The following is an 18,445-nucleotide window of genomic DNA, read 5'->3' on the forward strand; positions in this document are numbered from 1 at the left end:
TCAGATAGCTGCTTTTAATCCAAGATCTGTCCTGGGGTCCGTTCGGCAGGGGATGCAGTTATTGTCATAAAAACAACTTTTGATCCGGCAGCACTGTGTTTAACGGCCGAGGCTTACATTTGTATATGCATTAGGCTGGCACCACCTCTATGTCCCTTCTCCCCACCCTCCTCATTATTAGGAATGATCCAGGAACATTTACTGCTGTTTGAGCTTTGCACAGGTGTATTAACGATCCAGCCCATGTGCCGGGCTGCCACAGGAGGGGAATAGGAAGCAATCTGCCTGGAGTATTCCTAACGATGAGGAGGGTGGGGAGGAAGGACAGAGAGGGTGTGCCAGCCTAATGCATATACAAATGTAAGCCACGGACGTTAGACACAGCGCTGCCGATTTAAAAGTTGTTTCTATGACAATAACTGCATCCCCTGCCGAACGGACCCAAGGACAGATCTTGGATTAAAAGCAGCTATCCGAATGTACAGGTGGTTTTGGGGGGGGGGGTCAAATTGTGGGTACGGAGTCGCTTTAAAAGTGAGTGAGGAAGCAAGCGAGCCTCCCAAAAATTAGGCCAGACACAGCAGGGTCGGGAACACACAGAGAACCATTACAAGTGAGTGAGGAGGTTAGTGAGGCTCTCCAAAACTAGGCCAGACAGTGCAGGGCCTTGAACACACAGAGAACCATTACAAGTGAGTGAGGAAGCAAGTGAGGCTCCCCAAAACTAGGCCAGACACAGCATGGCAGTGAGGACACAGGGAATCATTACAAGTGAGTGAGGAATCAAGTGAGCCCACCCAAAAATTGGAGTGAGTCCAGGGGCTGGGATATGTAGTGGACATGAACCCAGGTGCTTACAGCTAACTGGCTAGGCCTGCTGTAAGTCATCACTCAACATCAAGAGTACACTTGATGCCTCTCGACCGGGGGTGGTGAGGCCAAGGCCACGGCTAGACAAAAAAAATAAAATAAAACAGCTGGCCGTTTGGCGGGGGGCGCGATCGGCGGGCCCCGGGCAACCAGTCCCGCTCCTCCGCAGACATAGTGTGACGTCAGAGCATGGCAGTGTGGACACAGAGAACCATTAAAAGTGAGTGAGGAAGTAGTAGTCAACATGGATGTCAATTAAGGCCCAGCAGTAGTCAACATGGATGCCAGTTAAGGCCCAGCAGTAGCCAACATGGAGGCAAGGGCAGGCATACCAGTAGTCAACATGGATGCCAGTTAAGGCCCAGCAGTAGTCAACATAGATGCCAGTTAAGGCCCAGCAGTAGTCAACATGGATGCCAGTTAAGGCAATTTTACTGTAAATTTCCCAAAATATGTATTCACCTGAAAAAATTGTTTCAGGTAAATTCCAAATTGTCTGATCACTGCCACCAAAGGCCGTGTCAGCAACTGCAGGGCTGCATATGCCTTGGTCCCAGCATATTGCTAGTGCTGGTAGCATTAGAGTATACATTACACCTCGGGAAGCTGTCTGTGTCAGTAGTGCTGCTGTGTCAGTCATCACTCGGGCTGCAGCACTACTGACACAGACAAATTCCCAGCTCATAGTAAAACTTTCTGATGCTTGCTGACATCATAGCAGCTGCAGTTGGGGATAGGGACTCTGAGCAATTGTCCTCTTTGCTTCCCCCCTTTACGTCAGTTTTCCAAGTATCACAAGCCTAGGACCTTTGTGGGCCTCTGACCGGGCCTAGTAGATTGTGGCTGCCCAAGCTACCACTATGGGGGACTTATACACCACAGGGTAATTGCAGTGGAGTGGAGTGAGCGGAGACATTTTCTGACAGACAACTGGATGCTATAGGAGAGACACATAACCCATAAATTACCAACATTAAGGCAATCACTAAAGAGACTGTATCTCCAAATTGGACAAAGTTATTTCTGATAAAAGACTCCTCAATTCCCAGTATTTGGCTTTCTGCACCACACCATCATGGGCATCCTAACTTCCCCCCAGATGACCACTGCCACCTAGAGCATCCCTTGGGGGAATGAACGTCACCTTACATCGCTGTGCAGCTTCCCCCACCACCACCACCATGCTAGCCCATGGGATTGTGGGATTGTCCTGCAGACCACTGTCTGGAGAGCCTATGACTGTACCAATGTTTTCCAGGACTCCCTAGGACTGCATAAAACTTCTTCAGCCACCAGGAGTCAAATGTCAAGCATTTGGGGTGTGGCCAAACTTTAACGTTCGGCAAGTTCGTTCATCAGTAGTAAATACAGTTTTGAAATGACTCACTGAGGGAATCTTTATGGTTGTCCGCCAGTGGGTAGAAAAGTGCAAGGTTGTAGAACACATGAAGGTTGAGCTGCAGTTTTCTATTGCAGGATGCAGGTCTGTATGGAGACGTGATTCCCCCCAACATATTTTATTAAAGGTTTTTAAAATATAACAGTGCAGACAGATACATCAATATATATTTGATCTGCTTTTGGTTTTCAGGTCTCCCGTGAGGGGAAAACTAGGCAATCAGTTGGGATCAGTAAGCGAGCAGCAGAAAAGAGGTAGTGCTTCAGGGTAATCTGTGGCTTCCGATACCCTTCGAGAAATATAAATAAAAAAACAATCTTCCGAGTTGGTACAATGAACCTTTTACAAAAAGAGTTACATATCTGAAAAGTAGGAAGCAACCAGGAATGAAGTGGTGGGCAAGTCTACCAGGTGAAAAAGAACAAGCTGTAGGCTTCCTTGCAGTGCCAGCAGGTGGAAGAGTTTTATGAATCATAGAGGTGACATTAGTGGTTTTATCCCACCAGGACAACATTTTTGTTGCTTTGAGCTGGCGTAGGTTTCAGAATCTTCGCACGGACTGGATTTATGTAGAGACAATGCACTTCTACATAAATCCCCTGAGCTTCGGAGCTGTGGGGACATTTGTAAGCCCGGCGTAAAAAAACTTCCGACCAACTTCATAAATGTCTCCCATAGTATTTCCATCAGTATTTTGGTCAGTCTTTTATCAACCAAAACCAGGAGTGGGTTGAAAACACAGAAATTTAGCAAATCTTTCCAAAATAACCAAAAACAAAGGATAATGTAATAAATCTGTAGACAACATAGATTCGGCGGAGAACCTCTTGAAAAGTTATAATGACATACATCATGTCCCATGCCGCCATTGACTGAATAAATAGTCTATCTGCGAGATATGGCACAAATCTCAAAGGGTTTGGGGGAGTTTGTGGAACCCACTCCAGGGGTGAGGTCCAGGTTGGCTCTAGGTACAGGCTTAAAAGTGAAGTTCTGTAATAGTGTTGTGAAGAAGAGGAATAGCTCCATTTTCGCCAAGGTTTCCCCAGCACAGCTCCTTTTACCTATAGGGAAGAACAGAAAACATTGGTGAAAAATGTCTGATCATCGCAAATTACAACTGGATGAAAAAAAATCCGGAAATATTTGGTTTAAAGTTGTGGGAATTTGACCTGTTACAATAGATGGTTGTTTTTTCCAGTCTTTGTTACTTCGCTTCCATACGGACAAACAATCTATATAGGACTTGCCCATCCTAGTCCTTTAGTCTCATAAGCATAATCTCTGCCTACCCATATTCTGCCAGGTCATTCCTGGAGTCTACTTGTATTTGACCCACCTGGGGACCTGTAGTAGACAACACACAGCTGCACTCAGCACCTGATACCTAAGAGTCCAAGAGCCCTTCTTGAATATCAGAAGACACCAGAACGTGAGGGGCTTCGGTAAAGCTTTTGGATCTCAATGGAAATTGTATAAATTACACCAGTGTATTAATTCCCTTTACAAGATCACAGATCACAAGGTCATCTGATGAGGGGCAACACCCCGAAACAGCTGTATGTGGATGGTTACCTAGCCTTGGTTTATCCCTTGTCATTACATTGACTTATAGGGCCACTTAATATGGTGGTTTTGGGGGTTTCCTAACAGGAGCTGCCCCTTGGCCGGGTCCTTCCCGGAGGGATATCTGGCTAGTCCTGAGTTTTGAGACTCTTCAATGAGGCTCCACTGGCTCCTCTTTTGCAAGGTCATACTGTAGCAATACAAGGCTAGGAACTTTACAGGGAGCCACCTGCCAGAAGACACTCATGAGTCTTGCAATAGGAAAAAAAAAAAAAAACATCTGGGCCAGACTTGAATGATGGATTTAAGGCAGATCAGAATATTATTGGGAATGCCAACCTTGTGGGAAACAAGTCATCCATCCAGGGATTGGTTGCACATCCAGAATCATCCTACGACCATTACACAATTTTGCATAAGTAATATCATTGCTTAAAGTGTTTCTAACTACCTCTACCCTAAGGACTTTAGGTCACTTTCCAATGGTAGATGAATAAAAGTAGGAAAATAACAGAATATGAGGGAATCTGGTACAAGAAGTGAATACTGGATTTAGGAAATGTGTCTCGGAGGAAAGAGTCACTAGATGCCACAAACTTCAAAGCATTGTTTATAGACAGTAAACCACTTTAGAAAGGATAAATGTAGAATGTGGCCACCTGGACTTTCATCAAGGTTAGTTAAATGAAAGACCAGAAACAACACAAGCAAATATTACTTTACTGAAAGAGTAGTAGATGCTTGGAACAGACTTCCAGCAGATGTGGTTGGTGAATCTACACAATAAGTAAATGTAATAAGTAAATCTATCCCAAGATAATAAGAAAGGAAAAAATATACGGGTAGACTAGACGGACCAAAAGGGCATTTTCTGACAACAATCTGTGTCTCAAAATGTAACTCCTATATATATATATATATATATATATATATATATATATATATATATATATATAAAAATAAAAAATTATATATTATATATACACACATAAAAGTATTACCTATGGAGAATGGTATGAAGGCCTCATTCTTTTTGAAATTTCCTTTTGAGTCAAGAAAATGTTCGGGGTAAAACTCATACGGCTTCTCAAAGTAAGTTTTCTCTCTGAGTATGGAGTGCAGCAACGGGAAAACAACAGTGCCCTGAAGGGGAAAAAATAAGTTATGATGTATACATAACAAATAACAGAGATATCATATGATCGAAAAGTAAGAAACATAAACAGATAAAACAAAAGTTTATTACAGATATGTGTAATACTACTGCAGATTAATGAGTGTCTCATGGCTGTGGATGGCAGATTGTTGGCCGCTCCCAGGCCCACACAGGCTGTGGCGCATTGAACATTGTGCTGTTTAATGCTGTCTGCTGAACCTGGCCATTTAGCTAAGGAGTGTATACAGTTAAATGCGGCAGTGTGAATGATAAAGCGGGGAGCCATTGGCTCTCCGCCCTGCCAATCATTTTTGTGGCCAAAGGCAGCTCTATCCCCCAGCTCTCCAGTGCACGAGTGTGCATGGAAAGCAGAAAGGAGAGCAGATGGCAGAAGACTGCAGTGCTGCAGCCATGTAGCAGGTAAGTACAGCTTTTTTTCAGTTAAAGAGGGGGATGCCTACATGGGGGTTGAGAGCTAAATACTGGCTGGCTAACTTAAAGCAAAAATTTTTTTTGGAGCATAAAGTCTACTGAGGGGACAGCACTGTCTACCAGGTGTGACTACTTTGGAAGGTTAGTTATGATGCATACTGGGGGGGGGGGGGGGGGTAATGATTAATTTTGGTGGCTCACGGTGCTCCAGTCTGACATGTAGCTTACTAATGACATTCAGCTCCCAGGACACATGACCCTGCTTTGAGGTGTTCATCATACAGCTGAGCATTGTTTCTTACCTTTGGAATAAAATACCCTCGGAATGTGACATCTTCTGACGTTGCATGTGGCGCATTATTTGGTACAATATCCCCAACCCGTTGAATTTCATGTATGACGGCGTCTGTATACGGCATCTGTTTCCTGTGCTCCATCTGAGGTTGGGCCGATCCGATCACTCTTTCAATCTCATCATGTACATTTTCTGCCAGAGAATGGATCAGATATCACTCATTCAGGTCTGTACAGCTAAACAAATATTAACGTCATGTCTAAAATGTCAGAACAGCAAGACAAGATTAAAAGGGTACTGTCAATTTTGCTCAAAATTTCCCCAAAATTATTTGGAGTCTTCCAAATAATTATTTTACAAGTCGTTGAAAATTAATCCAAAGTTGGCCGCAAATTTCGCGAGATTGACTGAGCTTTAATCCTAGAGACTGCCACCAATGGCTGCGTCATGAACTGCAGGGCTGCACATGCCCTGGTGCCAGCATAGGACTAGTGCTGCTGCATGAGTGGATGTCTATATAATCCATGTGACCCTTAGTATATATATTACACTTTGGGAAGTTGTCTGTGTCTCTAGTGCTGCAGGTGCGGCACCGTATAGCAGAGGGAGAGGGGGTAGCTGTCAATAACCACTCTGTTACACAATGCCGCTGCTGCCACGCTACTGACGTAGACAGCTTCCCCAAGTGTAATGCCTGTTCTAATGGTAATATACATTAAGGGAGGCTCAGTATATAGTAACATCTTGCTGTGCCAGTACCAAGGCTTGTGCAGCCCTGCAGTGGCTCCTGCAGCAGCAACATCATGGCCTGGATGAGCAATTGCCCGCTCAGCCAGTCAGTGACTGGGGCAGTGTCCCACCCCATCACTGATTGTCTGGGCTAGAAATCACTTAGCCCTAGTGCAGCTAGTGGACTGGACTAATAGGACCCCAGCTGATGTGAGCAGGATCCCGGAGCAGTGCTATGAGGCATGGGGACAGGTGGATTAACTTGTTTGTTATTTTCTCACACACCCCTGCCTGCCATTTTTACTGTTCATGGGATTTACAGTGATTTAAAGTATCTCAAGTACCAACAGTATACCTGCCAAAGCAGTGAGTCTTAAAGGGGTAGTCCAGTGCGGAGGCATTTTTTTCCCGGGACCGGGGAGGAGGTGGCTGAGAGAAAAGACGTCCACTCACCTCCCCGGTTCCAGCGGCAGGTCCCGCATTGCGGCGCTCCGGTCCCCGGCCGCTTCCTGGTGTCTGACGCGGGCAGTAGACATGACAACTCAGGTCCGCTCAGCCAGTCATTGATGGAGGCGGGATCCGTTTCAAGTCCGCTCAGATCCCACCTCTGTCACTGACTGGCTTAGCGGACCTAAGACGTAATGTCTCGGCCCGCATCAGACACCAGGAAGCGGCCGGGAACCAGGCACCGGAGCGCCGCAATGCGGGACCTGCCGCTGGAACCAGGGAGGTGAGTGGACGTCTTTTCTCTCAGCCACCTCCTCCCCGGTCCCAGAAAAAAAATGCCCCCGCGCTGGAGTACCCCTTTAAGTCATAAGTATAAAAGAAATCTGAGTCAGCAAACTCTCAAGCTATTGTATTTTGGTATCTTGCTTATGAAAGGACTGTTTATAATGTGTACTGCACCTTTAAGAAACAACTTCAGTAAAAGTTTCTACTATTCAAGTTAATTCTGGACTCTGTGGCTCATCTGTACTAACTAGCCAACTAGCAACCTCTTGGTTACCACAACAATTGTTCACAGCACCAAGATATAAGGCTTTTTGTTAATATGTAAATGAGGCTCAAGTGTCCAAAGGGCGTTCCCTAGCAGGACAGGAGCCCAGTTAACTTCAGCACATATCTCTTTTTCTAGTAACACTTGATCATTTTTGAGTCGTAGAAATCATTATAAATCTTTTTCTTTTTGTAAACATAATATCTTACGCTGAATTTCTGGATATTTCATCATGAGCAGTAGACCCCATCTCAGTGTGGTTGATGTGGTCTCCATCCCGGCAGCGAACAGGTTTCCTACCAGTACAGTCAGGTTGTCATTGTGGTAAAACTCTGTGGATTCTGGCTTTCCCTACAAAGCACAAAAGAGAAAATCATATTCTGTTTTAAAAAATATTTGTCCCCTTTCCACAGGATAGGGGACAAGTATGAGAATGCGGGGGTTTCAACCTCCATGCCCCCTGCGGATTGCTTTATTTTTTGTTTAACTTTACTTACAGTGACATGGTATTAATAAAAACTGGCATCAATGACAAGTTTTCTTGTAGTAACTCTGTGACTGTTACATTGCCCTTTACCACTACATTAAATTTTAGGGTTTTGGGGTCCCCAGGTCAATAGTACTATCCATATCAGGTATTCATGTGAACATTTTTTCACTAGTGTGTTTTTCTATTTTATTTATGCCAAAAGCACAATTATCCTGTTATTAGGTTTTCTGGGTTATTGGATTCCAGATTAAAGTATTATACAGTACATATGAACTGTATGCATACTGATTTTAAAGGGTACTCTGAAAAAAAAATGTTTTCAAATCAACTGGTGTCACAAAATTATACAGATTTATAAATCACTTATATTTATTAATAATAATAATAATAATAATAATAATAATAATAATAATAATAATAATAATAATAATAATAATAATAATAAAATCTTTAGGTACTTAGTCGTATGCAGTGCAAAAAGTGAGTTTTTTCTTCTTCTAGACATTGTGCTCTCTGCTGCCACCTCTGACCATGTCAGGAACTGTCCAGAGCAGTAGCAAATCCCCATAGAAAACCTCCCCTGTTTGCAGTCCAATGTTTGGGACTGTCTAGTTCATTTATTATTCTCCTACCAAATAATCATTTGACCTATGTTAATATAAGCATTGTATTATGGATGATTATTTGTTAAGTATAATCTTTATTTGTTAAGATAATCTTTAATAAAAAATATTGAAACAGAAATCCTCTCCTGTTCTGGACGGTTCCTGACATGGACAGAGGTGGCAGCAGAGAGCACAGTGTAAGACTGCAAAGAATACACCACTTCTTGCAGGACATACAGCAGCTGATAAGTGCTGGAAGAATGGAGATTTTCAAATAGAAATAAGTTAGAACTCTGTATAACTTTCTAAAACCAGTTGATTTAAAGTGACACTGTCACCCCCTTCTTGCATTATGCATTCTCTACTCAGGTGTAATGGGTACATTTTGCAGTTTTCATACCTTGTTTTATATCATACGTCATGGTGCTTGTTCCAGTAAAAAGTGATCTTTTATCATCTGTGGACTGTGCTACCTGGGCGGTGCTTCACGGACGAAGCACCACTGAGCCCCGCCCACATCACCACTCTAGGCCATGCCCTGGTGAGATCATGGGTTCATAGGCTCCGCCCCCTGGACAGCTATTGGAACAGGCCAGCCTAAAGGTCTAGGTCAACCCATGCCAATAGCAGGGCCTATGCACCGTTGATGTCACGGGGGAATTACAGTGGCGATGTGGGCGGGGATAAGTGGTGCTGTTGCCGTGAAGCCCCGCCCAGGTAACACAATCCACAGATGATAAAAGATGACTTTTTACTGGAACAAGCACCATGACGTATGATATAAAATAAGGTATGAAAACTGCTAAATTTACCCATTACACCTGTGTAGAGAAGTCAGAATGCAAAAAGGGGGGGGACAGTGTCCCTTTACAGAACATTTATTTTCTCCATTGTATTCCTTAAATGGGGAATTAACAATAATTGATACAATGTGTATAATACTCTACCTCTTGTTGCTTGGCCAGGAAGGCGTCAACCAGGTTCCTCTGGTCATTGATATCCAGTTCTTTCTTCTGCTTTGTAAATGTCGCTCTTATAAATGACTGAAACTCTCTGATGTTTTCAAAAATGGTTCTGTGGGGTCCGGGCAGCCAGTCCATCAGTGTCGGAAAACTATTATACAGCTAAATATAAAAATATAAAAATCGAGTGTCGATCAGTAGGGGTCTCACTGCTGGGATTGTCCCTGTTCAGGAGGACTAACTAGGAAAAGTGCGCCATAGCAGCGATCCTACTCAAGACTAGTAATGATCGAACAGCGCTGATGTTCAGATTCGTGCAAACTCGAACCATTGACTCCCGCAGCCTGGGCCATTGGTTGTATTCCTGTTTTCCAGGCGGGACTCTGCTGTCTCCACTTCTGAAGGAGTCAAATACTGATGGTTCGAGTTCGTATGACCTGAATGTCAGCGCTGTTCGATCATCTCTACTCAAGACGGCTCCTTTAAAAGTCTATGGGGTCCGTAGATGGAGATGATTGACAGCAGGGAACTGCAATGGTCCCCGATTATTCTCCTGATAAGCTAGGGATCCCTAGCGGTGCCGTAGCAAACTGACATGTCATTGAATAGCAGCCGAAGAATAAGGCTAGATTCACACTGCGTTTTTGCAATCCTTTTTTTTCATCTTTTTTTTTGAAAAAACGGATGAAAAACGGATGGAGAAAACGGATGCATTAGTGTGCATCCGTTTTTCCATTGACTTCCATTGTAAAAAAAAAAAAAAAAACGGATCCGTTTTTTTTAACGGACACAAAAGTAGTGTCAGCTACGTTTTTGTGTCCGTCAAAAAAAAAACTGATCAAAACGGATGGACACAAATGCATCCGTTTTTTTTGCAAATAACGGATGAAAAAAACGGATTGCAAAAACGCAGTGTGAACCTAGCCTAACTAGTATTATAAATAAAGGAATAACAAAATAAACAAATAAATAAATACACAAACATAATAGATCAAATAATACAATTGTGACTTACCCTAATCCATGGTTTCCCTGTAAGTGTTATATTTTCATTGATTAAAGCCAAAAGCCTCTGTATGGTCGGATCCTCGTAGTCGAATCGATGACTGTGCAGTATGGACACAATGATATTGGCTACGGCTGCATTGATGCTTGTCAAATTATCAAAGGGTTTTCCTGAAAAATTTGAAAATATATTGATAAAATAAAACTCCATGTGTATAAAAACCATATAAGGGTAGCTTCACGCGTACCGGATTCACAGCGGATTTCACGCTATGAGTTTGCAGACAAATCTTCTGCGAATCCATGTAGTGTGAAGTTCAGTGGGGTCACATACCCGCAGCGGAATTTTCATTTTTTGCGAGTATGTAATCCGGCGAAATTCGCTACAAACTCGCAGCGTGAAATCCGTCAGGAATCCGGTACGTGATAAAATTAACTTTTTGCCAAGAGGTGCAGGATTTGCAGTAAAACTAAGAGGGTTCTGTGTTGCAGAGTTTTGCAGAAACCTTGTGTCTATACAATATCTATTCTGTATCATTGCACTTGAGAATAGATGGCCACCGCTCACCATTATAGGATCGGAATCTCTGCACCAGACATTCGGCCTCCTCAATAATCTTCTCTTCTATGGTTCTCTTCCCCATCCCATAGTCCCGTAGTGTCGAGAGGGTAAATCTTCTCATCACTTTCCAGTTCTCTCCATTGGAAAAGACAACCCCTGAATAAAATAAATGTACGTCATACCATCCACACCACAGATTTTCAGGTCCAGTATGAACAAGCATACAGTATGCAACTAGCAGTTGCAGTGCAGTGAGTTGCAGTGAGCACTATGGTACCTACTGTATATGTACCACCTATGTTGGTGCTATAGCAGAAAAAAATTCTTTTATCATTACGTCAGTTGCGGATTTTGCACTGCCATTGGTTTTGAACCCCTGTAGACGCCATTTAAGAAGAGAGCGGGCTGGGAAAGTAAATGGGGGGAGAAGCAATGCAGCCTGAGAGCAGGTTTGAAAAAAAAAAAAAAAAAAAACTTTACCGTTGTTGCCTAAAAATTTTACAGTCAGGGGTTGAATGGGTCGGTCAGAGAAGGCATCAGCGTGGTTGATGAGTGCATCCTTAACCGCTTCATAACCGCACAGGACCACTGTCTTTGTCATGCCTATCTGGACACTGAAGACTGGACCATAAGTCTTAGCAAGCTGTGAACACAAGACATGTCATGGTTACCATGGTTTATCTGTCATCTGTCAGCTCCCTGACATGGACAGAGGTGGCAGCAGAGAGCACTGGGTCATACTGGAAAGAATACACCACTTCCTGCAGGACATACAGCTGCTAAATACTAGAAGGATTGAAATAGTTATCAGCTGCTGTATGTCCTGCAGGAAGTGGTGTATTCTTTCCAGTCTGACCCAGTGCTCTCTGCTGCCACCTCTGTCCATGTAGAAAACCTCTCCTGCTCTGGACAGTTCCTGACATGGACAGAGGTGGCAGCAGAGAGCACTGTGTCAGACTGGAAAGAATACACCACTTCCTGCAGGACATACAGCAGTGTATAAGTACTGGAAGACTTGAGATTTTTAAATATAAGTAATTTACAAATCTGTATACTGTAACTTTTTGACACCAGTTGATTAGAAAAAAAAAATCTCTGAACTAGCCCTTAAAAAGAAAGTAATAGTCTTTTCCATATCCCAAAGTCTCAGATATGTGTTATGTGGCCCCTGGAAATAATACAGTTTGACAATATGTCCCTTAAAAAAAATTCTAATTTGTGTCCTACCTCCATGAAGGTTTCATAAGGTTTTGCCATGTTGATCGTGAGAATATTTCCAATGATCGGTAAAGGTTTTGGTCCAGGTGGAAAGTTTTTATCATTTTCATGTTTTTTAAAAGCATTGATGAAAAATAAGATGACAATGATGGACAAGAGAACTGTGACCAGGTCCATAGTGAGTGCGGCGTCTGTGAAATGTAGATAAGGATAGGCTTTAGAATGTATCGTAACAAACTGAAAGGATTGCTTTATGATTAGAAATGAGCAAACCGGGTTCGGGTTTGAGTCCATCCGAACGCGAACTTTCGGCATTTGATTAGCGGGGGCTGCTGAACTTGGATAAAGCTCCAAGGTTGTCTGGAAAACATGGATACAGCCAATGACTATATCCATGATTTCCACATAGCCTTAGGGCTTTATCCAACTTCAGCAGCCACTGCTAATCAAATGTCGAAAGTTCGGGTTCAGATGGACTCCAGCATGCTCCAGGTTCACTCATCTCTATTTCTGATTCTATGTGTTGCTATTATAGGGAACATACAGTACAGTCACCCAAAACATGTTTGTGTAGTTTTTGTCAGTTTTCTTTTTATGCTGCTCAAACGTCTTTGGGTATTGTACAATTCACAGACAGTCGGACATTCTATTTGGAGGTTATGGCCTTGTTCACACTACATAAGTACCGTAGTAATCACGGTAAGGCAGCGCACTGGTTGGCTGAGGGAAATCTAGAGACCAGGAACTCCCGAAGCACGCCATTTATGTATGCACTGGGCCACCGGGGGTTAAGGGGGCTGCCTTTTAGGGATGCCAGTTCCGCTGGGAGTATGTAATCTCATTGAATGTAATAATTAAGGACCCGCAGTGGATTTGGCTCCAAACTCCCAACGTGAAATCCGCTGCGGATACATTATGTGTGAACCCACCCTTAACCGTTCAGGACCAAGGACGTAACTTTACGTCCTTTTTTCCGGTGCGTTCCCGCTCAAGGACCTACAGTTACGTCCTGGGATGAAATGGGCCCATCTCACGGCAGGTCCCGGCTGTCAGTTATAGCCGGGCCACCCGCCGCATCTGCCGCAACCCACGCTGAGCACGGATCACGGCAGTTAACACTATAGGTTCTGCGATCAGGCCTATCACAGCACCTATAGTGTGGAATAGAGGGAGAGTCTTCCCTCTATTCCCATCGGGGCTGTGCAGAAGAGATCACACAGCCCCAAAGGTTGCTATGACACCAGAAGGCTTCCCTGACGCCTTCTATGTCATAGCTATGGTGGCTGAGCGGGGTCAGCTTTGCCTATTACAGGCACATTACAATGCAATGCAGATCTACATTGCAATGTAATGTGCTTGTAATCAGGCAATGAAATAGTGATGTCCCCATGATGGGACATTAAAATAAAGTATAACAGTAAATATAAAACCCACACACAAAAATAAAGTACACAACACATAAATTTCCCATAGCCCCCATTGCAATAATAAATGTAAAAAAATAAATAAAAAAAGTACACATATTTAGTATCGCCGCAGGCGTAATGACGCTGGCAATAAAAGTATCTCATAACTAAATCCGCACAGTGACCGCAGAAAAAAAAATCTGAAAATCACTAATTTTGTCATTTTTTCATGAAATATTGGCAATTTTTTTACACCCAAATTGTACGGATATCGGCCAAATTTTACCACTAACCAAAAGTGCGATATGTCGCGAGAAAACATTCTTAGGATTGCTAGGATAAGTTCTAATATCACTGAGGTATAACCACATAAAGTGAGACTGCTCAGGTTTAAAAAATGGGCTCTGGTCCTCAAGACACTTTCTGGACCGGTCCTGAAGGGGTTAATGATGCTCTTCTGGTATGATATATTTTTTGGCGGGTATTATCTAGTTGTAGGTGTGTATTGATTGTAAAGGGGCCCTTTTATCTTTTCCCTGTTTGGGATCCTATTCCTTTGGTGTGTGTATGCTGAAACAATGCAGTTTTAGGCCATGTTCATCCGACCGGGTCACGGAACGGCTTGTCTCTGCAAAGATCATCCCGGACGGTTTTGCAGTACCGGCTGGATGATCTTTCCAGCCACAGCGTTCTGATGCGGCTGGAGCCGCTCGCTTCATAGTGTGCACTGACAGGGTTTCCTACGGCTGCAATTCACTGAATTGCGGCCACAGAAAACTGACATGTCAGTTGTTTGCGGCGCCGCTTGGGGTCCCGGCCAGAGTGTATACTCCAGCTGGGATCCCATAGATAAACATGCAGGGTGTATTGGCGTACAAAGTACGGCCGTTGTTGCCGATTGCAACAATGGCCGTAATTTTACGCTGTGTGAACATAGCCTTAGTCTATGTTCACACAGTGTATTCTTTGTTGCTAAATATAGCAATGGTGGTTTGTGTAAAAAAAAGAATAGAATTCACACAATGTATTGCACAATGACCACTGTTCCCCTTCAGCCCTGGAAATAATTGACTTGGGAACGATTTCCGGCTGGCAGACTAAACAACAGTATATTCTCACAATGTATGGCTGTGCTGACAGTGCTGAGGTCAATAGTTAATTGAATTGCAGGCACACCCAAAGGTGTCCGTAATTCAAATAACCATTCAGTAGTGTTCTGCAGCCAATATTGTAGGATCGGACGCAGAAACATGTAAAAATGCAGCCGGAACTGTACTGTAATGCATTGGTCATTGTATTACAGGGTATGAACATAGCCTTATAGTACAAACCCCAGCTGCAGCAGAACCTCATAATACACCCCAGCTGCTGCAGAACCTCATAATACACCTCAGCTGCTCCAGAACCTCAGAATACACCTCAGCTGCTGCAGGACCTCATACTACTCCTGAGCTGCTGCAGAACCTCAGAATACACCTCAGCTGCTGCAGAACCTTATACTATACCTCAGCTGCTGCAGAACATCATAATACACCTCAGCTGCTGCAGAACATCATAATACACCTCAGCTGCTGCATAACATCATAATACATCTCAGCTGCTGCATAACATCATAATACACCGCAGCTGCTGCAGAACCTCAGAATACACCTCAGCTGCTGCAGAACCTCAGAATACACCTCAGCTGCTGCAGAACCTCAGAATACACCTCAGCTGCTGCAGAACCTCAGAATACACCTCAGCTGCTGCAGAACCTCAGAATACACCTCAGCTGCTGCAGAACCTCATACTACTCCTGAGCTGCTGCAGAACCTCAGAATACACCTCAGCTGCTGCAGAACCTTATACTATACCTCAGCTGCTGCAGAACATCATAATACACCTCAGCTTCTGCAGAACCTCAGAATACACCTCAGCTGCTGCAGAACCTTATACTATACCTCAGCTGCTGCAGGACCTCATACTACTCCTGAGCTGCTGCAGAACATCATAATACACCTCAGCTGCTGCAGAACCTCAGAATACACCTCAGCTGCTGCAGAACCTTATACTATACCTCAGCTGCTGCAGAACATCATAATACACCTCAGCTTCTGCAGAACCTCAGAATACACCTCAGCTGCTGCAGGACCTCATAATAATGACCTCAATTCATTACGGAATACCCCCATATGTCTAACAATCTACCAATGTAAATCATGACCTTGGTCCATTCTGTGCCATTTAATAGACAGTATTACACAGTGTTGCAGCTGTACACATGGTACAGTATATATAGTAGCTTTACACATAGTATATATAGTAGCTCTCCCTGAAGAACTGCATGTATGTAAAGTCAAAGTCAAATTTGGTAGAAAAAAAAATAAAACCTTGTTCCTCACCTTGTGCAGTGCAGAGAGTCCTGTAGCTAGAGTCCAGCAGTGGAGTCTCCAATCTTTTCTCCTCCCTCAGTAAATACACCGGGTGTTTACAACCCAAGAGATTACATAAGTCCATGAGACCTGACTTGACCCCACAATCTCCAGGAAATGTAAGGAAACCTGCCAGTGTTATATCCAGGATTAGAGGACGTAGTTGCTTTCTTCCAGAAACAGCTCCACTCCTTTATACTCCATTTGTGTGTGGTATCAAATCACAGCTCCATTGAAATGAGTCGAGCCAAGATGTAATACAACGGGCAACCTGAGGACAGGTGTGGCGCTGTTTCTGAAAGAAATCAGACATGTTTTTCTAATCCTGGATATTTCCTCTATGTACTGTAGATTGACCTTCTTTGACCTCAGCAAAGTTTTTTTTGCCTTTGCCTCACTGCAATGCAGCTGCTATAAATTTCTTTGTTTTTTACTATTGTCACTTTTTTTTTTTTATCAAGTAGCACTGTAAGGGTATATGTATTGTTGTGTATGTGATTTTTGATATGTGGTTCTCATTGTGTCGTGAATATGATATGTCCATATACAAAAAGACAAATTTGGTCACCTCTCCAACAACACCAGTCGGTTTTTTGTGCGTCTGATATGTCCATATAATTTGGAAAGTAAGATGTCTAAGAAAGGTGGGTTTATACGGACATTTTTGCTGAGTTTTTTTTTTTTTTTTTTTTTTACCTTCAACGCTTATCTTGGTGTTTTTTCATGCAATTGTGTTTTGTTTTTCTTTTTTTCCCTGATGTTCTTGACTTTAGGTGTGAATGGCTTTTTTTTTTTTTTTTTTTTTGTCTTTGCAGTTTTTGTGTGCTTCCAGGAGTGTCGTTTCCCCCCCCCCAGAATAAGTGGGTGAAAAGAATAGGAAAGTTGACGCCCTCTTTTGATGTCATTTCCTCAGTAGAGTTCTAGTTGACTCCACCCCTGAGGATTCCTGTCCTCCTTGTAGGTGGCTCATGCTTTTTCCCAGGACATTATGCAGGAAAAGTAACTAGGCTGCACACATAGCACGCTGTTATGTCTGTGATATCAAGAAGGAATAAAAGACTGGAATAAAAGATTGGCCTCTTCAAAAACGATTCCAACACAGAGTTCACTTACTAAGAAATATAGAATAAGGCATACTTTCATACTGGGTGAGCTTAGGCACATCTACTACAGGTCTAGCAGGCATGGCGGACTAACAGCACCAGCACACCAAGAGAAAAAAACACAATGAAAAAGCACTATACACATAAGAACTGGCTTTTTTTTTTTTAACAAACAGAAAAAATCCATTGAACTCTATGGGAGAGAAAAGCCACAGAAAAAATGCCAAACCCTCAGCGTGCTGCGTGTTAGATAAAACTGCAAGAAACACACTACCAAAGGGCCGAGAGCCCAAAAACACACTTTACAGTGACTTCCTACATTTTAGGACGTAACTTTTAATGCTAGTAGCTACTTATTAAAAACAACCCCTCATTATAGAAATTTGGTGCTGACACCATTCGTAGGAGCATGATCAGGAGGAGGGCCCCACCAGATCTGATATCAGAGCTCTAGGGATTTGGTGGTATACAGCTGGCAGCAGTGTAGCTCAGCAATAATAACACAATACCTACAGAAGAGAGAGGTGGAGATCCATGGGAAGAAGCTATTGGTGTAGAGCAGAATGAAGAATAGGTAAGAGGTGAGACAAGTTTATTTATTAAAGGAAAGTTGATACGAGTTCTCGATCAAGACACAATAGCACCGACTAGAGGAAAGGTGACCCATGCTTTATGTATATGGAAAATAACAAATCGTCTCCATTTATCATAATAATGACCAAAAATATTATACAGTGGTGCTTTGGATTACGAGCATATTTCGTTCCAGGACTGTGCTTGTAATCCAAATCCACTCTTAGGGTAGCTTCACACGGGCGTATTAGCTGCGAGCTTTCCGCAAAAAATCGCATCTAATCCGCACGGTACATATACACAACACAATGCGAGTTGAGTTTGCCATTGACTTACATTACTAACCGTCTCACAGCGTTTTCACCTGCGGTTTTATCGCTTGGTTAAACTCGCAGCTAATACGCCCGTGTGAAGCTACCCTTATGGTAACTTCACACGTATTGTATCGCAGCTGATTTTCTGCTGCGGTTCCGCAGCAGATTTGACTAAATGAATGGACACAGCATTAAGTCTGCACTGTAAAATCCGCTGCGTATCCGCAGCAGATCCGCAACAGATTTCATCTAAATAACTGAACACAACATCAAATCTGCTGCGGATCTGCTGCGAATCCTGTATGTGTGAACGCACCCTCCTTAGGGTAGTTTTACACCTAATGAATCCACA

At 43.2% G+C, this 18,445-nt stretch overlaps 1 protein-coding gene across 1 annotated transcript; it reads right to left on the minus strand.

Moving 5' to 3' along the window:
- Positions 1-527: 527 nt before the first annotated feature.
- Positions 528-16,203, minus strand: LOC138796037 (cytochrome P450 2C14-like). Its single transcript, XM_069975919.1, has 10 exons — positions 16,074-16,203; positions 12,296-12,477; positions 11,549-11,711; positions 11,075-11,224; positions 10,517-10,677; positions 9,487-9,663; positions 7,654-7,795; positions 5,726-5,910; positions 4,837-4,978; positions 528-3,333 (listed from the first exon to the last, which is right to left on the minus strand). The coding sequence occupies exons 1-10, from the start codon at positions 16,186-16,188 to the stop codon at positions 3,155-3,157; spliced, it is 1,596 nt and encodes a 531-aa protein (XP_069832020.1). The 5' UTR covers positions 16,189-16,203; the 3' UTR covers positions 528-3,154.
- Positions 16,204-18,445: the final 2,242 nt, after the last annotated feature.

The sequence above is a fragment of the Dendropsophus ebraccatus genome, chromosome 6 (assembly GCF_027789765.1).
Source record: "Dendropsophus ebraccatus isolate aDenEbr1 chromosome 6, aDenEbr1.pat, whole genome shotgun sequence".
NCBI lineage: Eukaryota > Metazoa > Chordata > Amphibia > Anura > Hylidae > Dendropsophus > Dendropsophus ebraccatus.